Source organism: Choloepus didactylus, chromosome 6, assembly GCF_015220235.1.
Source record: "Choloepus didactylus isolate mChoDid1 chromosome 6, mChoDid1.pri, whole genome shotgun sequence".
Classification (NCBI taxonomy): domain Eukaryota; kingdom Metazoa; phylum Chordata; class Mammalia; order Pilosa; family Megalonychidae; genus Choloepus; species Choloepus didactylus.
This window is the reverse complement of record NC_051312.1, coordinates 60,568,790-60,593,770: the sequence shown is the minus strand read 5'-3', so window position 1 is coordinate 60,593,770 and position 24,981 is coordinate 60,568,790. Positions and strand designations below refer to the sequence as shown.

At 35.0% G+C, this 24,981-nt stretch overlaps 1 protein-coding gene across 5 annotated transcripts in view; it reads left to right on the top strand.

Moving 5' to 3' along the window:
* Positions 1–24,981, top strand: part of PRMT3 (protein arginine methyltransferase 3) — a 186,414-nt gene that overhangs the window by 92,595 nt on the left and 68,838 nt on the right. For all 5 annotated transcript variants that reach the window (XR_005217397.1, XM_037839241.1, XM_037839242.1 and 2 more), the window contains 2 exons: positions 12,619–12,697; positions 23,958–24,145. Coding sequence is in view for 4 of the 5 variants with exons in the window: in XM_037839241.1 (XP_037695169.1) it covers positions 12,619–12,697; positions 23,958–24,145 (267 nt within the window). In the remaining variant the exon portion in view is untranslated. The remainder of the gene's footprint in view (positions 1–12,618; positions 12,698–23,957; positions 24,146–24,981) is intronic.

The following is a 24,981-nucleotide window of genomic DNA, read 5'->3' as shown; positions in this document are numbered from 1 at the left end:
ATTGGAAGTTCTAGCCAGAGCAACAGGCAAGAGAAAGAAATTAAAAGACATCTAAAGTGGAAAGGAAGAAGTCAAATTATTGCTGTTCACAGATGACATGATTATGTGTATAGAAAATCCCATAGAATCCCCAGGAAAGCTATTAGATCTAATAAATATATTCAGCAAAATTGTAGGATACAAGACAAATGCTCAGAAGACAGTTGGGTTTCTATACATCAGTAATGAACAATATGAAAAGAAAATCAAGAAAACCATTCCATTTACAATAGCATCTACAAGAATAAAATAATATACCTAGGAATAAATTTAACCAAGGAGGTGAAAGACTGAAAACTACAAAACATGGCTGAAAGAAATTAAATACCTTTTATAACCCTTTAAAATGTGAAACATAACAAACGCAGAAAATCACATGAACTTATAAGTGCAGTGTAACAAATAGTTATATAATGAAAACCTATGTAATCATGAGCAAGATTGAAATATATAAATAGCTTAAATACCTTTTCTCAGTCACAACTCCCTACCACAGAGAGGGACCACTGTCCTTTTATGTTAATCATTTCCTTACATTTCTTTATAGTTTCACCACTTATATTTACATCCCTTAACAGAGAGGTTTTATTTTGTCTGTTTTTGAAATGTTTGGGATCAAAATTTAAGTAGCCTCTTGTGTCTAGCTTCTTGCTTTCTTCATTCAGTCATGTTTATAGCATTCATCAGTATTGCCTGGAAGGATCATTTGTTCATTTTAATTTCTGTATAGGACATTGTATGAATATACCACAATGTGTATTCATTCTACTTTTGATGGGTACTGAGTCATTTCAGTTTTTTTACCATGACAAAAATAATAATGCTTTAGTATTCTCATATGTGTATGCTATTACACTTAAGCATGCATTTCCAGGTGTCTGTTTAGGAGTAAAACTGCTTATCAGAGAGTATGCCTCTCTTCCACATTACTAGATAATGCCAAACTTTTCCAGAGTCATCTGAATTTTGCCCAAAGTGCCAAAGTTGAGAAACCCTGCTTTAATGATCTCATGCATTGATAATAACTTTAGTTCATATTATCTCACTATTCTGAATATTACAGGAATTTCTGTGCTTAGTAAATCTTTATTGAACTTAGCTAGAGTGTGCTAGGCACTGAGTATACAACAATAAAAATCACAGATGTATTTCTCCCCTGCCTTCATGGAACTTACTTAGTGGCAGAGACAGATATTACACAGTTTTGCTTGTTTGTTTTTTTGTGGGTTTTTTTAATGCAAATTTATAGAGATATATTCACGTACCATACAGTCATCCAAAGTGTAAAATCAGTGGTTCACAGCATCATCATACACTTGTGCAGTCATCACCACAATCAATTTTTTGAACATTTTCGTTACTCCAAAAAATAAAAATAAGAATAAAAATAAAAGCAAAAAGAAACACCCAAATCATCTCATACTCCTTTTTCCCCTCTATGACTCATTTACTTTCTGTCCCCCTTTTTTTTACTCATCTGTCCGTACACTGGATAAAGGGAGTGTGAGTCACAAGGTTTTCACAATCACACAGCCACACCATATAAGCTATATAGTTATATGATCATCTTCAAGAATCAAGGATACTGGGTTGCAGTTCAGCAGTTTCAGATATTTCTTTCCAGCTATTCTAATACACTAAAAACTAAAAAGGGATATCTATAAAATGTATAAGAATAACCTCCAGAAAGACCTCTCGACTCCAGTTGAAATCTGTCAGCCACTGAAACTTTGTTTCATTTCTCTTTCCCCTTTTTGTCCAAGAAGGCTTTATCAACCCCACCATATCAGGTCGAGGCTCATCCCTAGGAGTCATGTCTCGTGTTGCCAGGGAGATTTACACCCCTGGGAGTCATGTCCCTCGCAGTAGGGAGGGCAGTGAGTTTACCTGCTGAGTGGGCTTAGAGAGACTCCACATCTGAATAACAATAAAGAGGTTCTCTGGGAGTGACTCTTAGGCACAATTATAAATAGGCTTATAATATAAGTAGGCAGTAACAAGCTTCGTAAGGGCAAGCCCCAGGATCGAAGGCTTGGCGTACTTCAATGGTAGTCCCCAATGCTTGTGAGAATATTATGTATTCCCCAAGTGAGGAAGTTTAATATTTCCACATTTTCTCCAGTCCCTCAAGGGGCCTTTGCAAGTACTTTTTATTCTCTGCCCAAATTACTCCGGGATGTACTGGAGTTTCACACTAACCTGTAAAAACTAACCAGGTCTCACTTCCTATTCAAGATTCCATGTAAGTATGGTGTTTGAATAAACTGACCGTGCAATTTAAATTATATAGCATGCTACAGGAAATATAAATTTTGCACCAAATAAACATCTCTTACTTTGGTCTCACACGGAAGTTGAGGTTTTAGAACATAGTCAATATCATCCAGTCTGTTTTACCTTAATTCTAATCATGTCCATTTCATTCATTTTTCTAACTGAAGTCTGAGCTCTTTTTCACCCTCTTTAACATTTGCTTTATTGGGTAATACTGACATTCATAGCTGCTGAACTTTGGCTGAGTCTCAGATGTCATACAGATAACCAAAGTTCCAGGAACAGACCGGGTTATACACAAAACAGCTCAGCATCACAGAATTTAGAGATAACCATTAGAATTCATGAATAGATGTGACTGCTGTAAGAGCTTACAATCTAGGAACCTTTACCATAAGCCTTCCCTTGATAACCTGTGCTCTCAGATTCAATTCTCAGAGTTTGCACATTATAGTTAATCCGTATTAGTGAGGCATTATAATGTTTTATCTTTTTGATTCTCTGGCTTCTTTCATTCAACATACTGTCCTTGAGTCCATTCATCTAGTTGCATACCTCCCAACTTCATTTCTTCTAGCCACTGCTCAATATTCCATTAAATATATACACCACAGTTCACCATTCTGTTTATCGTTTGATGTACCCTTAGGTCACCTCCATCCATTGCAAATCATGTATACTGCCACCGTAAACACCAGTGTGCAATGTCCATTCATGTTCATGCCTTCAGTTCTTCCAAGTATATACCCAGTAATGGGGTTGCAGGACCATATGGCAACCCCATAGTTAGCTTCCTGTGGAACCACCACACTGCCCTCCAGATGGGCTGCATCATTCTACTTCCCTACCAACAGTGAATAAGTACATACTTCTCTCCACATTTTTTCCAGCACTTATATCCCTCTGTTTATTTTTTAAACAGTTTTATTCACACACCATACAATCCATCCTAAGTAAACAATCAGTGATTCCTGGTATAATCACATAATTATGTATTCACCACCATAGTCTATATGAGGACATTTCCATTTCTTCTGCAAAGAAAGAGGAAAAGGAGAAAACAAAATGAAGAGTAAAAATATAAAAGAACAAAATAAAAATAAAATGCAGTGAAAAGGTCAGACAACACAAGCACCGTCAAGAATCCCATATCTCTCCCTTATATCCCCCACTTATAGATATTTAGTTTTGTTGTACTGCCTTTGTTACAATTAATGGAAGCTTCATACTGTGTTACCACTAACTATAGACTCTAGTTTGCATTGATTGTATTTTTCCCCTATACCATCCAATTTTCAACACTTTGCAATGTTGACATTCATTTGTTCTCCCTCATTTAAAAACATTCATATATTTAATCGTTGCCATTGACCATTCTAGGTTTTCCTAAGTTATACAATTCCAGTCTTTATTTCCTATCTTTCCTTCTGGTGTCATACATGGCCCTAGGCTTCCTCTTTGAACCATACTCACACTCATCTTTGTTCAGAGTACTTACAATATTGTGCTGCTGTCACACACTATTATGCTATCTGTTCCATTTCTGGATCTATATAGTCAGTCCTGTTGAACCTTCTGTACTCCTTCACCATCAAATGCCTGATCCCTAACCTCTTTCTGCCTCCTGATAACCTGTGATCTCAGCTCTCAAATTTCGCTCATCAATATTGGTTCCTATTAGTGAGACCATACAGTATCTGTCCTTTTGTTTCTGGCTAATTTCACTTAACATATATCTACTGTCTACCATTTTGTCTTTTGGATTTTATATGTCATATCTTCTTTTACTTTTATTTTTATTTTTTTTTCCTTTCTCTCTCTTTTTACCCTTACTGATATTTTTCATTTCTACTCTCTTTTCCAAACCTCTCTCTCCTGTCTTTTCCTATCTGCCTGTAGTTCCCCCCGTTAGTATTTCTTGTAGCTCAGGTATCTTGTTGACAAACTCTCTCAGTGACTGTTGGTCTGAAAATATTTTAAACTCTCCCTCGTTTTTGAAGGAGAGTTTTGCAAGATATAGAATTCTTTCTTGGCAGCTTTTCTTTTTCAGTATCTTAAATAAATCATACCACTGCCTTCTTGCCTCCGTGGTTTCTACTGAGAAAGGCACACATAGTCTTGTCAAGCTTCCTTTATATGTGGTGGATTGCTTTTCTCTTGCTGCTTTCAGAATCCTCTCGTCTTTGACATTTGTAAATCTGATTATTAAGTGTCTTGGAGTCTGTCTACGCGAATCTATTCTGTTTAGGGTACGCTGCGTTTCTTGAATTTATAATTTTATGTCTTTCCTAAGAGATGGGAAATTTTCAATGATTATTTTCTCCATTATTCTTTCTGCCCCTTTCCCCTTCTTTTCTCCTTCTGGGACACCCATGACACTTATATTCATGCACTTCATGTTGTCATTCAGTTTCCAGAGCCCCTGCTCATATTTTCCCATTCTTTTCCCTATCTGTTCTTTTTTGAGTAGGATTTTGGATGTCCTGTCCTCTAGTTCCTGAATCCTTTCTTCTGCCTCTTTAAATCTGCTGTTGTATGTCTCCATTGTGTTTTTTCATCTCTTCTATTGTACCTTTCATTTCCATAAGTTCTGTCAATTGTTTTTTTCAAACTTTTGAGCTCTTCCTTATGTTTGCCCAGTGTCGTCTTTATAGCCTTCATCTCTTTTGCCATATCTCCCCTCAACTCGTTGATTTGATTTTTGAATTAATGTAGCATGTTTGTTTGAAGATATTTAATTAGTTGTTTCAACTCCTGTATCTCATTTTAAGTGTAAGTTTGTTCCTTTGACTGGGCCACACCTTCATTTTTCCAAGTGTGATTCATAATTTCTTATTGTCTAGGCATCTGGTTTCCTTGATTACCACAGTAAGATTTTCACAGACCCGAGGGACCCTGGTCTCAGGAGGGCATAATCTGTATCAGGTTTCCCTGAGGATGAAACCCAGTAGGTTGTCATACTGTACTGTGAGGCCTCTAGACTCAGTGCTTTTCTTACCCTGCCCAGCAGGTGGCGCTTTTCAGCTCGCAGCTCCCCGCTGGCCTAAAGAAGTGCAGTGCCTTTAATTCTCAGTGGACCCTGTCCTGGCAAGGGGCCGAGGGTGTCAGAAGCCAAGCTTAAACTGTTTCTGTTTATTTTTTTTTTCCCCCAGGCCCTGGGGTCTGAGTTCTCTGAGGGAGGGCAGCTGCTTTAGCTGGGCCCTGCCCTCCCTTTTCTTAGGGAAAATAATCCCTTTACGGAATTGTCTCCTACACTTGAGTTTTTCCTTTGACTTGCTGACTATCTTAACTTTACCCTTGCCTGGGTCATTGCTGACAATTGAATACCTAAGGGTTTCTGTAACGAGCTACTTAAAATGAGAGGAAAAAATAGGAAAAAAGAAAGAAGTCTGCTCTTCAGAGCCAGTCCTCAGCTCCACAGTTTCATTGGTTGACCGGTGTTGGTACACGGTTCTCTGTGCCCCTTTTCTTGGGACACAGCCCTTTCCCAGTATTCTGAGCTCAGCCAACTCTAAAAGCCTCTTTTTATTTATTTATGTATTTTTTTCCATTAGCCCCACAGGGTCCTTTCCTGTTTGCTGCAGGTTTTGCTGTGCTCATAGGTTATATTAGGAAGTCCAGATTTGTTAATTAATACCACAGTTGGAGTTTGACTGAGCTATATTCCCATGCTCCTGGCAAGGACTGCTTCTTTTCCCCACGTTCCAAATCAGCAAGCCGAGCTGATGGGGGAGGGGTGCCAGCTTTGCAGTTTGAGGAGCTTTACTTACAGTTCTGTGCTGCGATCTCAGCTGTTCCTCCCATTCCTGACTGGTGTACAACATTGTCCGGTCACAGAAGTCCCCCTAACATTTGTTCCAGATTATTTACTAGTTGTTTCTGGCTATTTGCTATGTGTTCTAGGGGTCTAACTAAATTTCACACCTCCCTATGCCACCATCTTGCCCTGCCTCTCCTACACAAGTTTTAAAAAGATAATTGCTCAATTGAAATATGGTTGTTATAAAGGAAAACTACATTATACACTGAGTGAGTATAATAAAAGCCACCTGAGTCTGAGACTTCAAGAGTTTCCTGAGGCGGTGACATCATTGCAGGATATATTGTCACATGGCTATACAATAAAAGCTCCCTTAACCAACCTGCATTTAACTAACTCACCAGATTAACAAGTGTTGTGCATTAGTTTTGTGTAACACACTGCTAGATTCCTGTGACTCCCTGAACACTTACAACTAAGAAGCTACTTGCAGAGTCCTTCCACTGTTAATGCTCCCAACAGTTGAGTTGCATGTTTACCAAGAGCTGTTGGCTTGCTTGTTTATTTATGTAAAATCAATTAAATAGTAACATAAACAGTTGAGCAAGATTGCAAAAAGGTTCTAGTTGGTTTTTTGTATGAAAACTAAATTGTGTTAGAAAAACTCAGTAAGGGCAAATCACTAAAAAAAAAATTGCTGTAGATAAGTAAAATAATTGTGAAAGACTAGGGGTGAGATGATGGGAATTACCAAATTTGAGATGGATTCTCCACCCTGCAAGTGTCCTTAGGTTCCTCTTCTATTTTAAAGTAACCAAATCTGGAAATTATTTATAATCCATTGTGAGTATAATTTATGCAAAGATGATAAAGATTCCAATCAGTGGTCCCCTCTTCTAAGAGTATTGGTAAATGAATATAAATTTGTATGTTTTTACTTTAAAATGTATCATTTTCAGTTAACAGTTGATGACCAGCCCCAATCATATTAGGTAAATTTCTATCTACATAAATCTTACAGAATTGAGAGTAGTATTGGGAAAATATGCCCTCAAATATTTATTATTGCTTCAGAGATAAACTACTTTGAAATTTTGATTAGCTTATATAGGCCTGCATATTTGTCACAGGTTATCTTTTAATTTATCTTTAAATAATTCCGTATTATTGACTGTCACCAGATTTTTTTTTTACAGATTAACTCTTCATTTTATTTTTAGCTTTCCTTTCCTTCATGTTTTTAAATTGTTAAGTTTTACCTAAGGATGTATCAGTAATTCAGTCATTTGAATTTTAAAAAATTAGAGAAGTGCCTTATATTGAGGGTACCACAAGTCTCTTATATCACAAATGTATCTATTCCAGGAAGATACCATGAGCATGCACTTCAAAAACAAGTTTCGCATTTCAATGAATATTTTTAATAATCTGTTCCCAGATTTAATTTAATATGTTCCTTTTGTAGTAATTAATTTTTGAAGTGGTAAGTGTAAGATTTAATTTTATAAAGTAAATATCAGTTTGGAAAAAAAAAAGAGGCTCCATGAGCATCATGGGAGAAAATGTCGGGTATAATTCTCCTTCCAGATGGCACCCCTACAGGTGAGGCAGCAGACTGTGAAATTACAGTCTGTGTTATGCTACAGATGCGCAGGGCAGTTGGATCAAAGCCTTCAGATATCAGTAATAAATGACTTGGTTCAGAACCAACGACAATTCTGGAACTTAAAGGCTGCTCTGTCACATAGGGAACCAGTAGTAAAATGATGTTTAGCAAAGTGGAAAGTTGAGAGAAAGGACAATATCATTCGGAATATTTTAAGTGAATCTTTTCATCTGCTAATATTTTTAACTAAGTATATAAATTTATCTCACAAATGTCATATATCAGTACTGCATATATTCTAATAGGTGCATTGTTTTTTTAAAAACTAATATTTTCACTACATGTGGCTAAGAGCTAGATGCCAGCTAAGCTGTAACTCTGAAATATTACGAATCATATACTTATTATAAATTCTGATGTTTAATATGCTCTAAGGGAAATTTTTCATTTAGGAACTCATGGGTTCTTAATCACAAATGTAGTATACTGCTAAATCTTATTTTCAATCAGGCAAAACAGTTTAAGGAGCACATGGAGCAGTGTTTCAGAACTTGACCTCTGCAATTAAGCAGAACAAGTTTCAAATTCTGGCTCATTCATTCAACTGTTTTTGTGACTACGAGTTACTTTTCAGGTCATATTATTTTAAGTTCTTTAACATTTCTAAGTCTCAGTTTCCTTATCAGTTACACAGGAAAAGCAATAAAATGTGCTTTGGGGGGTTTCCTAAGAAATAATTAGATAATCCTGGTAAAGACACTTATTACAATGAATTTTAACAATTATCAACATTATTACTACTTGGGAATTTTAATTTTAGAAAATGTAACCATATTTTAAAATAGCGAATTTTAACTTGTACCAGAAAAATAGCAGTGTTTTCATTTTAACAATATATAATGATACATGTACATAGTATTAATAACTTTTTCATTTATTCAGTTACACAGGTTTCTAATCTGGACAAAATTCTTCCTCTTCTTGGAGCTTACATTGTAGTAAAGAGACAAAAAAAAAAAACCCAACATTATTAATTTTATTTGTAAGTTCTGTGAAGAAACACAACACGTAGGGTAAAGAGATGGAGTTTGGTCAAGGATGACATAGGGTCATCAGAGAAGTCATTTTTAAGGAGGTTTAATAGTTGAGCAGAATCTGAATAACAAATGAAATGAATGACCAAAAGAATTGTCAGTCTTCATTATGAGTCTTAAATAATTTTATTTCCTAAATATGAAGAAATGTATTATCTATCCCTGTTTTGCAAGGATACTTTCCTACTGATTTGGTAGTTCAGAAGAGGTTCAGAAACCACTTTTACTGAATAGAACCTCATAGTATACTTAAGTAAGCAAAACTTGGTACTGGAATGAAAAAGATATTATCAAAAATAGAGAGGAGGGTACTGTTTTTAATCCCACACCAATGAAGAGAGCAAAAAGAGATAGATAATAGAAAAAGGTGAAAGAAGAAAGACTTGCTTTAGCTTTCTGCTTCTATCCACTTTAGCCCCATTTGTACCCTACAGTAGCCAAACCTGTATGGTTACTTCCCTCAAGTTAAAAAGTCATGTGATGTGGTGTTTCCTGAGTTTTTTGTCTTAACTATGTGCCAGGCACTGTTCTAAATCCTTGACATATAGCCAGAAAAGCTTTAATCATTTGCTTTGGGAGATTCTTCATGACTGGCTAAAAAACTGGGAAGCAAAGACATGGCATTTCTGGAAGGATGTTTTTGTTGTTAGGGATGAGTATCTTCTTTCTCTCACTTGTTTGCATGCTCTCTCACTGTTAACTTCAGCAGTAGTTGGAATTGAATCTTAAAGGCAGTGCTTTGTAAGGGGAGCTAAAAATTGTCTAATACTGTTTATCCAGCTGCATTACTTAAATAAGTCACTTTAACATCTTTAGGACTGATTTCCTTCATATACAAATTAAAACATGTTTTTAAATTTTTTAATAAAACTTTTTAATAGTTTAAATAGTTATAATCTTAGGAACTATCTCTCATTGTCTGATAATAATTATCAAATAATAATTACTGATAATGATAATCTTATCAAAAGTGAGTCATCATAGGTTATGTGGAAGTGTTTGTTATTTTAAAAGGAAGTAGATCTGGGAAAGTCTTAACTGTAAATATCAAAGTTCAAAGTATTAAGTAAGATTGAGTTTTTTTGCCCAGTGGGCAAAAAAAAAATCCCTGTGATTAACTTGCATGAAGAACCTTCAAGTTGGAATTATCACTAATTTGGCCAATTTGATCAAACAATTTTGAGTGGTTTTATATTTTTTATTTGCACACACATAGTCTTGGCTGGTCTGTAGAAACAAATGACATAAGAAAATGTATTCTGATAGAACCCTGAAAAAAAATAGGAATTTTAGTCCTGACTCATGGGTTGTAATATAGGACCATTCATTAAATAAACGTTATGTGATGGACAGTTTGGAAAGCCTGTATTTTCTAATTTATTAAACATGATTTAAAAATTCCAAATAGCCCTTCAGAAATATTTTTTAAATAGTTCTTTTTCTGCTAAACTTAGCTGAGTGTTCCAAACCCTTTTACATGTATGTTAATGTTTGATCCTCACAACAACCCTCTGAAGTATATAGCATTATTATTGCTGCTTCACAGATGAGGAAACTGAGGCTTGATGATCTTAATTTAATTTGTCCAAGGTCACTTAGAGATAAGGAGTTCAGCTGGACTTCAAATCCAGGAGTCCATTCTCTTAACTACTATACTATTGGTTTTGACTAGTACCTCTATAAATGTGGTATAATTTGATCTCTGATGACTGGCTAATAATAACTTAGTATTAAATGCAGTAAATGAGCATGTTGCTAGAGGGGGCTAATTTCAGTTGATTTTTGGCTTGTTTTTAGTACATATTATTAAGATGGAATTTAAGCATACGAAGTAAAATGCTTAAGACTTAGCTAGTTATTTTGGTGAAAACAAAAAACTATTTGACACAGTGCCAAATCAAAACAAGTTTTTTTTTTTGTCCTCTTCCAAAAGACAATGGATTATAAGGAATACTTAATTTGTATTAAAGGGTAAACTTTACACTTTTAATGTTGTCTTAACATGCAACAGTCTTGCAAATAGGGACCATTTAAATTCCCACTGATCTGTTAGATATTTCACTAGCCAGCTTTTCTTTCCCAGAAGGTAAATAGACTCTTTTAATAATTCCTCTTTTATTAGGAGGAATACCTATTTGTAGGCATTTTTTGTATATTTAGATCTGCATGAATTATGTAAGATTGGTGCAGATTTCTTGGTTGAATTCCAAAAGTCCCTTGTTTTTTGAATGCACAGCTGATATCAATGATGAACTAACTTGTGAGAGTTTGACATACCGCTGTGAAGTACTTTACCTGGAAAAGCGATTTCCACAAATCCTTCATTTTCCTAACGTAAGCAAATTAATAAAAGAGCTTTGTTGCTGTCCTTTGTAAGCAATTATTTTCTTATCCATGAATTAGTATGATGGGATGGGGACTAGGTATATTCCAATACAAAATTGCTAGCAGCAATTTAACTAGGTTCTATAAGTGATTCAAGCATGAGAGCTGTGTTTTCTATACATTTAAATTTGCTGCAAATGTCTTGTGAAGATTATCCATTCTGAGTTTGCAGGTTTTTCTTGTTCTGGAGAAGCTTTTAAGAATTTTTATTTATGTGGTTAAAGAATATTTTATTTATCCCACAAGTCGGATTTTTTTACACAAATCAAGTGAGTGAGAACATTTATGTTTTAGAATGCTAACGTTAGTATCAAATTCTTATTGGTTCACCTTAAGCAGTAATAAGGTATATTATGTGCAGAGAACTGTGTTGAATACTTTACTTTGCCTGTTGTTCGGGGTTGGAAGGAGGCCTAGAAGGAGAACGAATGGACAGGCCAGCATTAATTTCTATACTTCATCATTTCTTTAGTAAACTGTGTGGCATACTATTAGAATGTACTGTGTTTGTGACACCAATAGTGGCAAATTCTCCTTTCATTCGTGCTGTGCTTATTATATTAGCCTTTCTTGGTAGAGGATTCATGACTATACTCTAAAAGCTAGAGTATATGAGGGCAGAATTTCACAAACTGGATTTAAAGCAGCACTAGTGCTGCAAGGTATTGATAGATATTAAATAGGAAAAAAAAAGTTTTGTAGTTAAAAAGTGGGCAATACCAGGTTAAAATATATTCAACAGTTCTCTTTACCACAATACTACTTCTCAGAACTTTTCATGTGCTAATGTTAATGTGTATTATGAATCTCAAGTCCATTTGAATAAGGAACTCTTTATTTTATTTGATTATTTTATTGTTATTTTTGCCAGGGAGAAATCCCTGGACAGGATACAGTTTGAGAAATGGTGCTCTAGAATAGGTGCTGTCAACCTCAGCACTGTTGACAGTTACTGTTGTGAATTGTCCTGTGCCTTGTAGGCTGTTTAGCAGCATCCCTGGCCTCTACCCACTGCATGTGAATTGCACCTCCATCCCCAGTTGTAAGAATCAAGTGTCTCTAGACATTGCCAGATGTCCCCCAGAAAGCAAAATCTCACCCAGTTGAGAACCACTGCTCTAGATTAATATTGCGATATTACAGTCAGTTATGTAGACTGTTTGAAATTTTCCTTTTAATGAAGGACAAACAGTAGTCTGAAAAGTGGAAAGACAGGTAAAAAACATTCAATACATTCTACTGTAATAAATTCTTTGAGTCCACTTTATACCCTGGCATGATTTTCTAATAGCTATTATGTAAAGAAATTACTGTGAAAAAATAATTTCATACTTTACAGAATGTTATATGGCAGAGACAAAAATATATCTTATATTAAAAGAGTAGCCCAGAAATTTAAATTTATTTGCTTATGAAGCTATAGCTCATTTCTAAAATCCATTTTTTCCTTTTTTATTCAGGGTTATTTTCTTCTTTTTGAATCAATGTTAGATTCTGTCCTTTATGCAAAGAACAAATACTTGGCAAAAGGAGGTTCAGGTGAGTATAAAATTCTGATTTTAATATTCTTATTTCAGTCTGGTGGAACCAAATGAACCTTTGGATTTCAAATAAACTATGCATGGCTGGGAAAGTTCCCAGTAGAAGTGAAAGATGTTACCATTAGAACAAGCAGTAAGACGTTCATTTACTATATTGTTGATAATGAAACATTATGTAAGACATGCAGGGCTCCAAGTTAATGGTATTCTCAGTAACACTTTTTATAAAAATAACAAGGACTAGGCTTTGGAAGCTTTTGATATTCAAATAAAAAATCTAACAGGTACTCTTTTTCTTTTGGTTTTAATCCTGTCATTTAGTTCCTTTTTTCCCATAGAATATTTCATACTAAGATGGAGATTATTCATTTTAATGGCAAATTTTCCATGACTTTAAGTGTAACATACCTAAAATGAATTCCAATAAATTTAGGATTCTTTGTTTTCATGTGTCTGGAAAGGGTTTAACCATATTAACTTTGTATTCTCAGCATAAGATTGTGCTTTTTACAGGCTTTCTGCTGTGAACAGTTGTATGCAAACAAAATGTTCTCCTTCAGGGCAAGAATTATGTTTTGATCATCTTTGTCTCTTTGATATGCTTTGTACCTCCTACAGCATAGATTAAGCATCATAAATGTTTATTGAATTGTATCATTAAAACTGAATTGAATAACATCTGTCCTCCTTCACTCAACTCTGCACTTTCCCTTTCTCAGAGCTTCATAATCAACATAAGGGTCCATGGTCAGAGTACAGTTGATAAACTGTTCTGTGAAAGTGAATGAAAAGGGAGATATTTTGAACTCATGACATAAAGCCCTTAATCATGATTATTCCTCCTGCCCATCCATATTCTGTGAAATTACTGTAGCAGTTATGGCACAGGTAAAATTCAAGAAGACCAAGACATAAAGGGCAGAGAAAAATCTCCATAACAATAGACTTTGTTTTTTTAATAGCATTTAAATAAATTGACTTTCTTTTTAAAAATATGCTTATTTTTGATTATATTTTCCACAACCTTTTCAAGATATCTTCCTGATCTCTGACATGAACCTGACTAGAATTCTTTTAGATATGTTTAACCCCACAGCAATTAGTTATATCTTTCCATAATTGCAATGACATTTTTGACTACTATACTTAATGTTTAATAATTACTGTTATCTACTATTTGTAGTAATAATAATTACCAAGTAATTGACTTGGCCGTTATTTATCTTGTTACATTTAATACTCAAAACATCCTGAGTCGTACTTATTAAGTAACCAATCCTTGATTTTTTTTTTAAACTCAGATCTGCCTGCTCCAGTATTCATAGTCTTTTCACTATACACTGTTGTTTCCTTACTAAAGTGCATTTTATGGAACCCTGATTTTTGCCTTTAAGTTGTTCTAGTGTGTGATGGTTTGAATGTGTTATGTTCCCCAGAAAAAACCATGTTCTTTGATGCAGTCTTGTGTGGGCAGAGGTATCAGTGTTGATTAGATTGTAATTCTTTGAGTGTTTCCATGGAGATGCACCCCACCCAACTGTGGCTGATGACTCTGATTGGATAATTTCCATGGAGGTGTTACCCCACCCATTCAGGGTGGGTCTAAATTAAAGCAGTGGAGCCATATAAATGAACTGACAAACAGAAGGAATTCAGTGCAGCTGAGAGTGACATTTTGAAGAGGAGCTACAGCCAAGAGGGACACTTTGAAGAATGCACAGAAGCTGAGAGCTGAGTAGCTGCAGATGAGAGACAGTTTGAAGACAGCCGTTGAAAGCAGACTCTTGCTCCAGAGGAGCTAAGAGAGGACAGATGCCCCAAGAGCAATTGAGAGTGACATTGTGGAGAGAAGCTGAAGCCTAGAGAGGAATATCCTGGGAGAAAGCCATTTCGAAACCAGAACTCTGGAACAACTCCAGCCACGTGCCTTCCCAGCTAACAGAGGTTTTCTGGTTGCCAGTGGCCATCCTCTAGTGAAGGATTGTTCATGCATTACCTTGGACACTTCATGGCCTTAAGACTGTAACTGTGTAACCAAATAAACCCCCTTTTATAAAAGCCAATCCATCTCTGGTGTTTTGCATTCCGGCAGCATTAGCAAACCAGAACATAGTGGATGTTTAGAAAATTGTTTCCACACCTCTCTGAATTGTATTCATTGATCTTACTGAAGGACTGACAGCATCTTAATACATTTAAATCAAATTGTTGGTGAAATTCATTTAGAAACTATAGCAGTAAGAATAATGAGGCTATAGATGATGAAACAATGGTGGAGTCATTTCTCGTCATCAGAAGGATAAAGTGAAGGCTCGTAAGTCTAGCTCTTTTCATAAATTTTTATATGGATAATATTGGTGTTAAGATAATCTGGAGGTGCGTTTGAGAGAGGCCAGCATTTAACTACTTATTTTTACAAGCGAGATAAAAGAAGGAAAAGTCAGAAAAAAGAGTAACATGAAGTGATTTAGCCTATTTCCATATTTGAGTATGCCTTGGTGAATATCGCTAATCATCTAGATGTTCATTCTTTTATTACAAAGCAAAGTTTTCCTTTGTGTTTTTCTGAAGGAAAAATTTACTAAGCAATTTATAGTGTAAAAGTATAGAAAGACTGATTGCATTATAAGAGAACATAAGTGTTGAAGAGCCATATATGCATGATGGGACCGGTATTCATTTTTATGTGAGTTTTGGTTAGATGTATGTCTCACTATATAATGGCATGGAGTAAAGGCTTTATAAAACAGATACATAATAGAAAACATAGATATGAATCCCCCCCGTTATCATTGTGCAGTTACACAATACTTTAGAGACACCCTTCTACTACTTTTACTACCAATAAAAATAATTTTGTAAAGTTTATGAAAGTGAGTTTCCTAAGAACTACTTCTTCTCGGTAAGAGATATTAAGCGCTAATCACATGTCATGAATCGAACTGTTTTACGTTCAACCAACCGAGACATGATGAAAAAAGCTAGGAAAATATTTGGTCATGAGCAATGGGTGTTTTTATAACTAAAATTAAGACTAAAACAAATTCATGTTTTAGGATGAAAACATAGAATGTAAATGCTTTATATCCTAACAGTGTTAAATGTTATCTCATAAAAATTAGCAAGGGAAGGTAGAAGGCAGTTGGGAGGAAGTATTTGTACTTCAGTTACTTTAATAGCAGGTAATTAGAGAATATCATTTAAAGCCGACAAATCAAATAATAAAAATTATGTGCATTTAGCACTATAAAGGTAATCATTATATGATACTATTGATTAGATCCCATCTATATCCTGATAGTGGTGCTGATGACATGGGACTATATGTATTTATCAAAACACACAGAACTAGACACCGAAAAGGATGAATTTTAATGCATGTAAATTAAACCTCAATAAATGTTACTTTTAAGAAAAAAGGAAGTAGCAGTTCCCTGCTCCTTCAGGTCAAATGAATTATATGACAAGATATGATTCCTAACTTTACTGAAAAATATGTTAAAGCTGTGTACTAACTCTATCCTCACCTCCGTATCTGTTGTTATTATTATCAGTACAATATCTTTTTAATTAAAAAATAATTGGTTGATTAAAAAGAGGGAAGGGAAGATGAGGGACAATGAAATACCATAATTTCATCATTAGTTATGATAGAAGATTAGTAAATAGTGTTGAAAATGGAAAACTAAAGGTATTATATAAGGTTTTAATTAAAAAGTTAGCCACTAGTATAACTAATACTCAGAAAAAAGCAAAAAGACCATGTAATAAACTACTTAGAAAAAAGAAAAGAAATACTATAGATACAGAAAAGATACAGAAAAAAATATTGTATCAATGAATGTAAATGGTTTAAACTTACCTATTAAAAGAAAAATTCAGATTGGATCACAAAAGAAAACCCAGTACTGTGCACTTTTTAAAGATAAACCTAAAACAAAATAATACAGAAAAATTAAACTTAAGAGTCTGAATAAAGATATTCAGGCAAATCCAAGCAAAAAGAAAATAGGCAGTCATGATTATAGATATTAAAACATACAAGGGTAATTTGGGCCTAAATATTGTGTAGTTAGTCATATTAATAGGATAAGAAGCTAAACCATATGCCCAGCTCCATGGATAGTGAAATACAGCTTACATTCTTAGAGGTGGGGGGGGGGGGGCTCAAAAGATAAGAATAGTTGGATACTGTCTTATATGATAAATTACATTTTTCTCAACTGGAGTGTGTATCATGTTTAATGGGGAAACACTAAAAACAAGATATTGATGGCCACTATACAAAACATTTTACCAGAGGTACTATACAATGAATTAGAAAAGAGAAATAATTTGGAAGATTAAAAATTTAAAAGGGAGTGATATAACCATATTGGTAAACCGTATTATTTGAACATGTAAACTTCAAGGGAATCAACTGAAAAATGACCACAAATAATAAAAGAACTTGGGCATTATAGAGGTACAAAAATAACATAATAAGAAATAAGGAAGATTTTATGAATTCAACTTTACTGCTAAAGGATACAAAAAGATTTAAATAAATAGACATAACTGTGTTCTTGTATAGAGACTCAGTGCCATAAAGATGTCAGTTCTCTCAAAGTTAATTTAAAATTTAGTGCAGTGAAAAACATTTGACAATTGTTGATGCCAGATGATAAATATATGATTTTTTATGTGTTTGAAATTTTTTATAGGACAAAGTTTCTAAAGGTAATGTAGTCCATACCAACAGGTATTTTAAAAAATTAAATAAGACTGATTCTAAAGTTTATATGGAAAGGAAATGAACAGGAATGGCAAGGAAAACTCTGAAGTAGAAGGACACTGAGGAAGGGAATAGTCCTACCAAATACTAAAACACATTATAACTCCTCAGTAATTAAAACTGTATATTATTGGTTCTTGAATGGACAGATGAGTTGAACAGAATAGAAAATCCCGGGTATGGACCCAACTGTATACGGCATCTCAGATATTTGAGGAAATGATTTACGTGTAGTACATTGTGTTGAGACAACTAGATAACATTCTGTGCAAAAAAAAAAAAAAAAGTAAAGTTTAATGTACATGATGAACTGTACACTGCAAATTTCAAATGAATCAAAGGTTAGATGCAAAAAAAGCAAAACAGTAAAGTACTAGAAGGAAATAATTGAATTCTTTATCTTCATGGGTGAGTGGATGGGTGGGGAATTTTTAAATAAAGGGAGAGGTCCTACAGGAAAAGATTATAAATTTATTACATCTATAAACTTCTGAGTAACAGAATACACCATAAGCAATGTCAAAAGAGAAACTACAGACTTTAAAAAAATATTTTCAATTTCCTTTCATCAACAAAAAAGTTAATCTCTTGAACATATAAATAGCTCCTACAAATAAACAGAACAGGAACTCAATAGAAAATTAGGCAAAAAATATGAATGACAGTTCAAAGAAAAGGAAATAACAGTTCCTTCTTAAACATGTGCTCATTCTCTCTCATATTAAGAAAAATGTCCTATCATAAATCTTTCCCTTACTCAAGAATGTACACATCTTTTTTTCTGTATTTCTTTCTTGAAGTTTTAGCTTTTACATTTAGGTCTTACAATCCGTTTCAAGTAAATTAAATGTTTGTGTATGGTGCGAGGTAAGGGTAGAGGCTAATTTTTTCCATAGAGATATCTGTATGTTCCAGCATCCTTTGTCGAAATGACAATCCTTTCTCATTGAATTGGTTGGGATCTTTGTTGAAAATTAATTGACCATGTATGTGTGGGTCTATTTCTGTTAATTTCTCTTCCGTATGTCTCAAGCCCTTTTTTCCTTCCTCTTTCTCTTCCAAGTGCCCATTTGCCTTAAAAAGATTTACTCTCTTTCCCTTTCTTCCATTTAAAAAATATAAGGTGTGGCATCATGACATGATGGAAAGCATATGGATTTTGCAGTTAAACCTTCAGTTGAATATGAGCTTCATCAGCTGGCTAGTTATATAAGGTAGCTGAAGAAGACCAGTAATTTGGGCAAGTTACTTTACTTTTCTGATCTTCATTTCCTCATCTGTAAAATGATCATTATAATCAAGCTTTATAGAATCATTCAAAAGCCTAAATGAGATGTTTGGCCATAAAGTAGTTGCTTAATAAATGTTAATTCCCCTCCTGAGTCATAGCTGGAAATATGAAATTTGTGTTTGGCTTATTTGTATCTTATAAAAGCTTTGGAATTAATTTAAGCATCATGGTATTAACACCTGCCTTCACTTTCTTTTTTACACTTTTTCATAGATTATCTCAGTATAATCAGCCACTGATTCCAGTTCATAGTGCTTAGAGGTTTCCTTTAATGTTCCCATATATCACTGTCTACTTTCTCATCTTCTAATCACATCTTCTTCTTCACATTTATTATTTTAGTTTTATTCAGTGTTATTGAAATAGTATCATTTTCTGCTTTTATTTTGCACATAAATTTTTAATACATATTTTAGCTACATTTTAGCGTAGCTAAGCTTTAGTGGGCTCACCTGGGAACTTATTCACTATTTATAAGTTAACAATGAGAAAATATGTCCAGTTTCCAAATAAGTATATAATTAATTTTTAAGACACCATTACTGTATAAGTTGGAAATCAATTTTTACTCTTATTTAACTTCAAAACATCTGCTGATTTGATGTACATTTCCCTTTATGCATATCAAGCATTTGCTAGTATTGACAGTTATTTCATTAAGCTCTTTCTCTGTGTTGTTGGTATGTTCGTGATTGGTAAACCTTTTTCTAATGCTTGTAAGATAAAACCATATATTGTGAAGAAACATCATTTTGACTCATTTATCTCCTTTTGTTCTAAACCTTTTATCTCTGCTAATTTGTATACAACTAGTGATGCTTATGTTTCCCAAGAATTGTTTCTAGATTTATCAAAGTCTTATCCTTTTATCCAGAAGTTTGTAGGTATTTCTAAGGGATAAAGTATTTCCCATCTTTGTTCACCATGTGAATTGTTCTAGTGACAGATGAATTCTGGGCAGTGAATCGAGAAGGACACAGATGTCGAAGTCATGAATTTATAAATGATCCATTAAGAGGGTGCTTTTGTCCAATCAGTGCTTTGTTAATTTGACTTACAAGAAAGAATAATTATTCAGTTATAGCTTCTATCTGACAAAAATCAAATAACAAATGTGTTACGAGTGATGTGAAGATTCTGGCAGGTAGCCCAAAATTTTAGCCAGCTTTGTAAAGGTAGAAATAGAACAAGATTGACTTACAACACTGATATAAATCCTTTATGAATATTTATAGATCCTACTAAAGAATAAAAAAAAATCATTTCTAAGTTCTAGCAAATACAAAAACCACGATATTCTGTATCTTTGGGAAATATAATTAGCTTAAAAATAGACCTCAACCATAGAAAAAGTAAAATCATATTCCAATTCAGTTTCTTATTGCCATCATATTTTCCAAATTGCTTTTTTTATTCATTTCATTAGGTTGTAGTTTTTCCTTTTAAAAAAGTTATCCTTTTTTCTTATTAGTATGACTAGTGTATCAGATTGCTTGAGGTAGAGCGGAGGTCAGCAAAATTTTACTGGAAAAGGCCAGATAGTAAATACTTTCTGCTTTGTGGGCCATACTACAGTCTGTCCCAACTTCTCCATTCTGGTCTTATAACCAAAGCAGCCATAGACAATATGTGAATTAATGAGTGTGGAGTGTTCCAGTTAAACTTTATTTATAAAAACAGGCAGCAGGCTGGATTTTACATACATGGGCTGTAACCCTGATATAGAAACTAATGGCAATTTAAAAATTCCCCTAATATTTTTAATAACATTCTAAAATGGAATAATTTTATGAACTCGGTTAAGTAACTTGCCTGTGCACTGCTCAACTCTGGAGGATATTCAATTCCCAGAGACTAGTATGAATGGCAAGCCCTGAAGCAGTACAGTGTGGTGGCCTTGATAATGACCTCATCCATTTCTCCCTCATCTGTATCGGGTGTCTGTATCTTGCCTGCCGCCTGTTTTTGTAGATAAAGTTTTATTGGCACACAGCCACGCTAATTTTTTTCCCTATTGTCTGTGTCTGCTTTCATGCAGCAACAGCGGTGTTGAGTAGTTTCAAGAAAGATCATATGGTCTTCAAAGCCTAAAATATTTAACTGTGCAGAAAATGTTTGCTGACCCCTGAGCTGTATACCCATATCACATTCCTCTTTAAGGATGAAATTACAGGGCATAATGTGAGAAACACTTCTATGATTGTCAAATTAAATCTACTTAAAAAGATTTATCAAGAAGCTATTCAGATATCTAAATTTGCTTCAGAATTTTGTTTCTTCTGTTTTTCACCTTAGTTCAAGAAAGTAAACGTTCTTTCCTATAGCAATATTCTTGCTCTGTAAGCATTTTCAATAACAAATCAAATCTGAAGAATTTTTATACATCAGAAAATTTAAACACAAAAGGTTTAACTTGTTTGTGGAGGAAGAGGAGAGTAGAAGTACATCAGTTTGAACAGCAAGGGACTAGCCCAGTGCAGTTAGCCCACACCTTCCTCACATGTGTCATTAGGGGAGACTTAAGAAAATTCTTGCATGTGGCATAGTTGTTTTTTTCTGGGAATCTCACAAGTCAGATTTGGAAGAAGCAATTGCTTTGATGCCAACAGATCTTATCATGGGCTAATTTGGAGGACAGTTTAGTGGAATTTCAGCCTTGCTTCTGTTACTGAATAATAAAATTTCCAAGGCTGCGGTCGGGGTTACTGCTTCTAGGGGGAGTGGCGGCCGGTAGCCGAGCCCTCAGCTCTCGGGGCTGCTTAAAGGGTACCGGCGGCGGGGGCTCTTTCCCGGAGGCGAGGGCGAGGCGGAGGACGTGGCCAGGGTCCTCGGCGAGAGGCGTGCAAGGTGTGGAGGGCGGCGATAAGGACAAAAACACTCTTCATCCAGTAGGAGTATGCGCCAAAGAGAGAGAGTTTATTTAGGGGGGTTACAGGTTATATAGGCTGGTAAGAAGGGCAGGGCTGGAAAGGAGGTGAAGCAGCCTTAAATGGCAATATTGAAGGGAGAGGGGCTAGGATTGGTTCTGAGAGGAATCCAGGAGCCGTTGCAGCGGGGCGGGGGTTGTTCTGACCACGGTGCATGCGCGCTGGCGGTGGCAGGAGTGGCCTTGGCACCAGGGAGTGTGTGGGTGAGATAAGGAAGTGGGGAAAGGGCAGTTGGGAGAAAGGCGGTTTCCTCCGGCAAGCCTCCCCTGCCAGTGGCATTTTGGGTGAGGAAAAGGGAGCTGCCCCGACCTCGCTCCCCAGGCTCGGGGGGGCTGCAGAGGGCACTCACGCCCGTACCTACTACCCTCCCCAGGGGGTGATATCAGGTCCCCTGGCCCAGGCCTGGCAAGTCGAGGCACAAGCTCAGCTACCCGCACAAGGCCATAGAAGGAAAAAGTTTGGAGGAAGGAAAAAGTTTGGAGGAAGGAGAGGATAATTTCCCTAATGTTTAAGTCTGAAGATAAGTTAATAATCATGGGATTATTTATTTTGTATTAATCCTGCCTTAGCTAGTTAGAATTATTTTCAGCACATTTATGCTTGCTCTCAATTTACTGATACGGGAAAATGTGGTTTATTTTTTAATTCATGAATCCCAAAGTGTTGAATTTGCAATATTTGAAGGACAAGTTAATTTTATTTACTAGTCAAAAAAAAAAAGAAAGAAAGAAAATCAATATTATTCTCTTTTCCCCTGGCTTTCCTAACACTTATTCTTGGTTTTCTTTTTACTCTGTTGCCCTAGTTTCTCAGCCTCCTTTTCTGTGCATCTCTTAAATTCTGGTGTTCATCATACTCTCCCTAGGAGATCTTTTCTATGATCATGGTCCCTTGAGGTATAGCTTCAACCCAGATACCTCTTCTGAGTTTCAGACCTGTATATTCAGCTGCCTAATCAGAAAGTTTTACTTGTTTGCCCCATAAGCATTAAGCGCTCATATTCCTCTTGAATCTGCCCTTATTTACTCCCTGTTGTAAGGCTTAGTACCACAGTCTTCCGTTTGCTAAAGGTAAAACTTGATTCTTGACTTTCCCTCTTCCTCACCCTCTCAGCCAGCCAGTCTCAAAGTACCATGAGTTATACCTCCCAAATATCCCTTGAAGATTTCTTCTTTCCATTCCCACAGCCATTACCCTAGTTCAAGTCACCTAGATTAACAACTATCTCTTAATTTGTCTGTTTCAGTTTCTGATACTGCCATTCATTCTCATATTTCACTCCAGGTGGTCTTTGGAAATTTGGTCATATTGCTACCTTATATAAAATTTTTCATTTGTATTATCATTATTCTTAGAATAAAGTCCCAAATTATTAATGTAGCTTACCCTGCCATGTGTTCTTTGTTCACTGCCTTCCCCTCTAGGCTTATTATCTCAGAGATACTGTTTCTCTCAAACTAGAGTATATATGAACCATGCCATCTATTATTTGTGACCTTTTATGCATGCTGCTCCCTGGCATGTACTTTCTCTCCCAACTCCTAAATAACTTGAGAACTGTTTCTTGTCTTACATCATATCCCTGTTCCCTGCTCTAGACAGTCTGAATTAGCTGTTTTTGTTGTGAGCTCCTGTAGTACTCTGTACTTCCCTTTTCATAGCACTTTGCCCATTTATTTGTCCAAATTGTCTACATACAAGTTTCTTGAGTGAAGAGATGTGTCTTATCCACATCTATAAATTAAAACTGCTTTTCTGGCCTATATTTGATGCTCATAAAGCTTTCCTTTTAAAAGTTGGAGAACATAATGCAAACCATTCTACACAACTGTAGAATTCCATCACATGATTTTTTACATTAGCTATCTTTTTTAACAATTTTCTGCATGACTCTTTCTGCATGTTTCAAAAGAATTAAGTACTTTTTTTTAACAAGTCAGCATAATGTGAATTTTAATATTAATATGTTCACTTCAGGATTTCTTTAGTTATATCATCCTGTTATACTTACTGTAATAGGTACCCCTAATTAGAATTCGTATTTTATTACCATCATAATAGATATGTATATTTTTTTAAAGAGGACTCGAAATAGAATTTGGTTGTTTTCCTTGGTTTACACCTTCATTAATTTGGGGGAAATTTTTCTCCCCTATTGCTAGTAGCTGTAGATATCCTAGTGTATTTAGCCTTTATTTAACTGTTACTAACTGTTCTATGATAAAGGGAGATAGTGCTAACTTATTGGGTATTTTATTTGTTACAGTGTACCCTGACATTTGCACCATCAGCCTTGTGGCAGTGAGTGATATGAATAAACATGCTGATAGAATTGCCTTTTGGGATGATGTCTATGGCTTCAACATGTCCTGCATGAAGAAAGCAGTTATTCCAGAAGCTGTTGTGGAAGTTGTAGATTCAAAGACTCTGATTTCAGACCCTTGTGGTATTAAGGTAGGTATTGTACCAATTTTATTTTTTGCCATTTTTTCTTAGTTTTCCTTGTAATTTCAGTATTTGAAATTAATATACTGATTTTATATATGGGCCTTCAAAACAGTCTAAAATACCCTGAGGTCATAATACCACTTTTCTATATTACTCCTTTACAAGCACTTCTTCTATATTGAAATTCCTTCTTCTCACTTTCATAATCCTTAAAATCTAACTCTAAATAGATTGAATCATTTATTTTGATTTAGTTAAGGCAAAAGTCCTGCTATATTGTCATTTCTGCTTCATCACTACTCCCTGGCTTTATTCTAGCCTCTCATTTATAGCCAGATTGATATCATATATACCACACATTTTAACTTCTCTCATTCAGATTGCTCCCAGCCTTTTCAAATTAAGTAATTATAATTACAGTGATTCTGCTCAAGGAGCTAAAGGCCTACTGTGTTCAAATTTCTTGGTTAACCCTTTTGTGTTTTATTATCTTACTCTTAACCCCTTTTGTGTTTTATTATCTTACTCTTAACCATGTTAATCTCGAGTTTTATTGTGAATTTTGCTGTGTTGAATTTACGTGCAATAACTTTTGCAATGAAAAGTCATATTGCTTTCTTAAAACTCCTTAATTCATCTGTTTTAGCTAGACAAATAAATATGGTTCCCTCCTAGGTTCAGGATAGTGTCTCCTCTTTTTAGTCACATGATTACTTTCATAATCAATATTCTCTGCACAATGTAGATATTCAGTAAATTCCTATTAATTTTCTTAAATGGCTAAAGTGTAAAATTAGCATAGATTTACAGACATGTAATGTCTCTAAACAAAAGCAAACTAA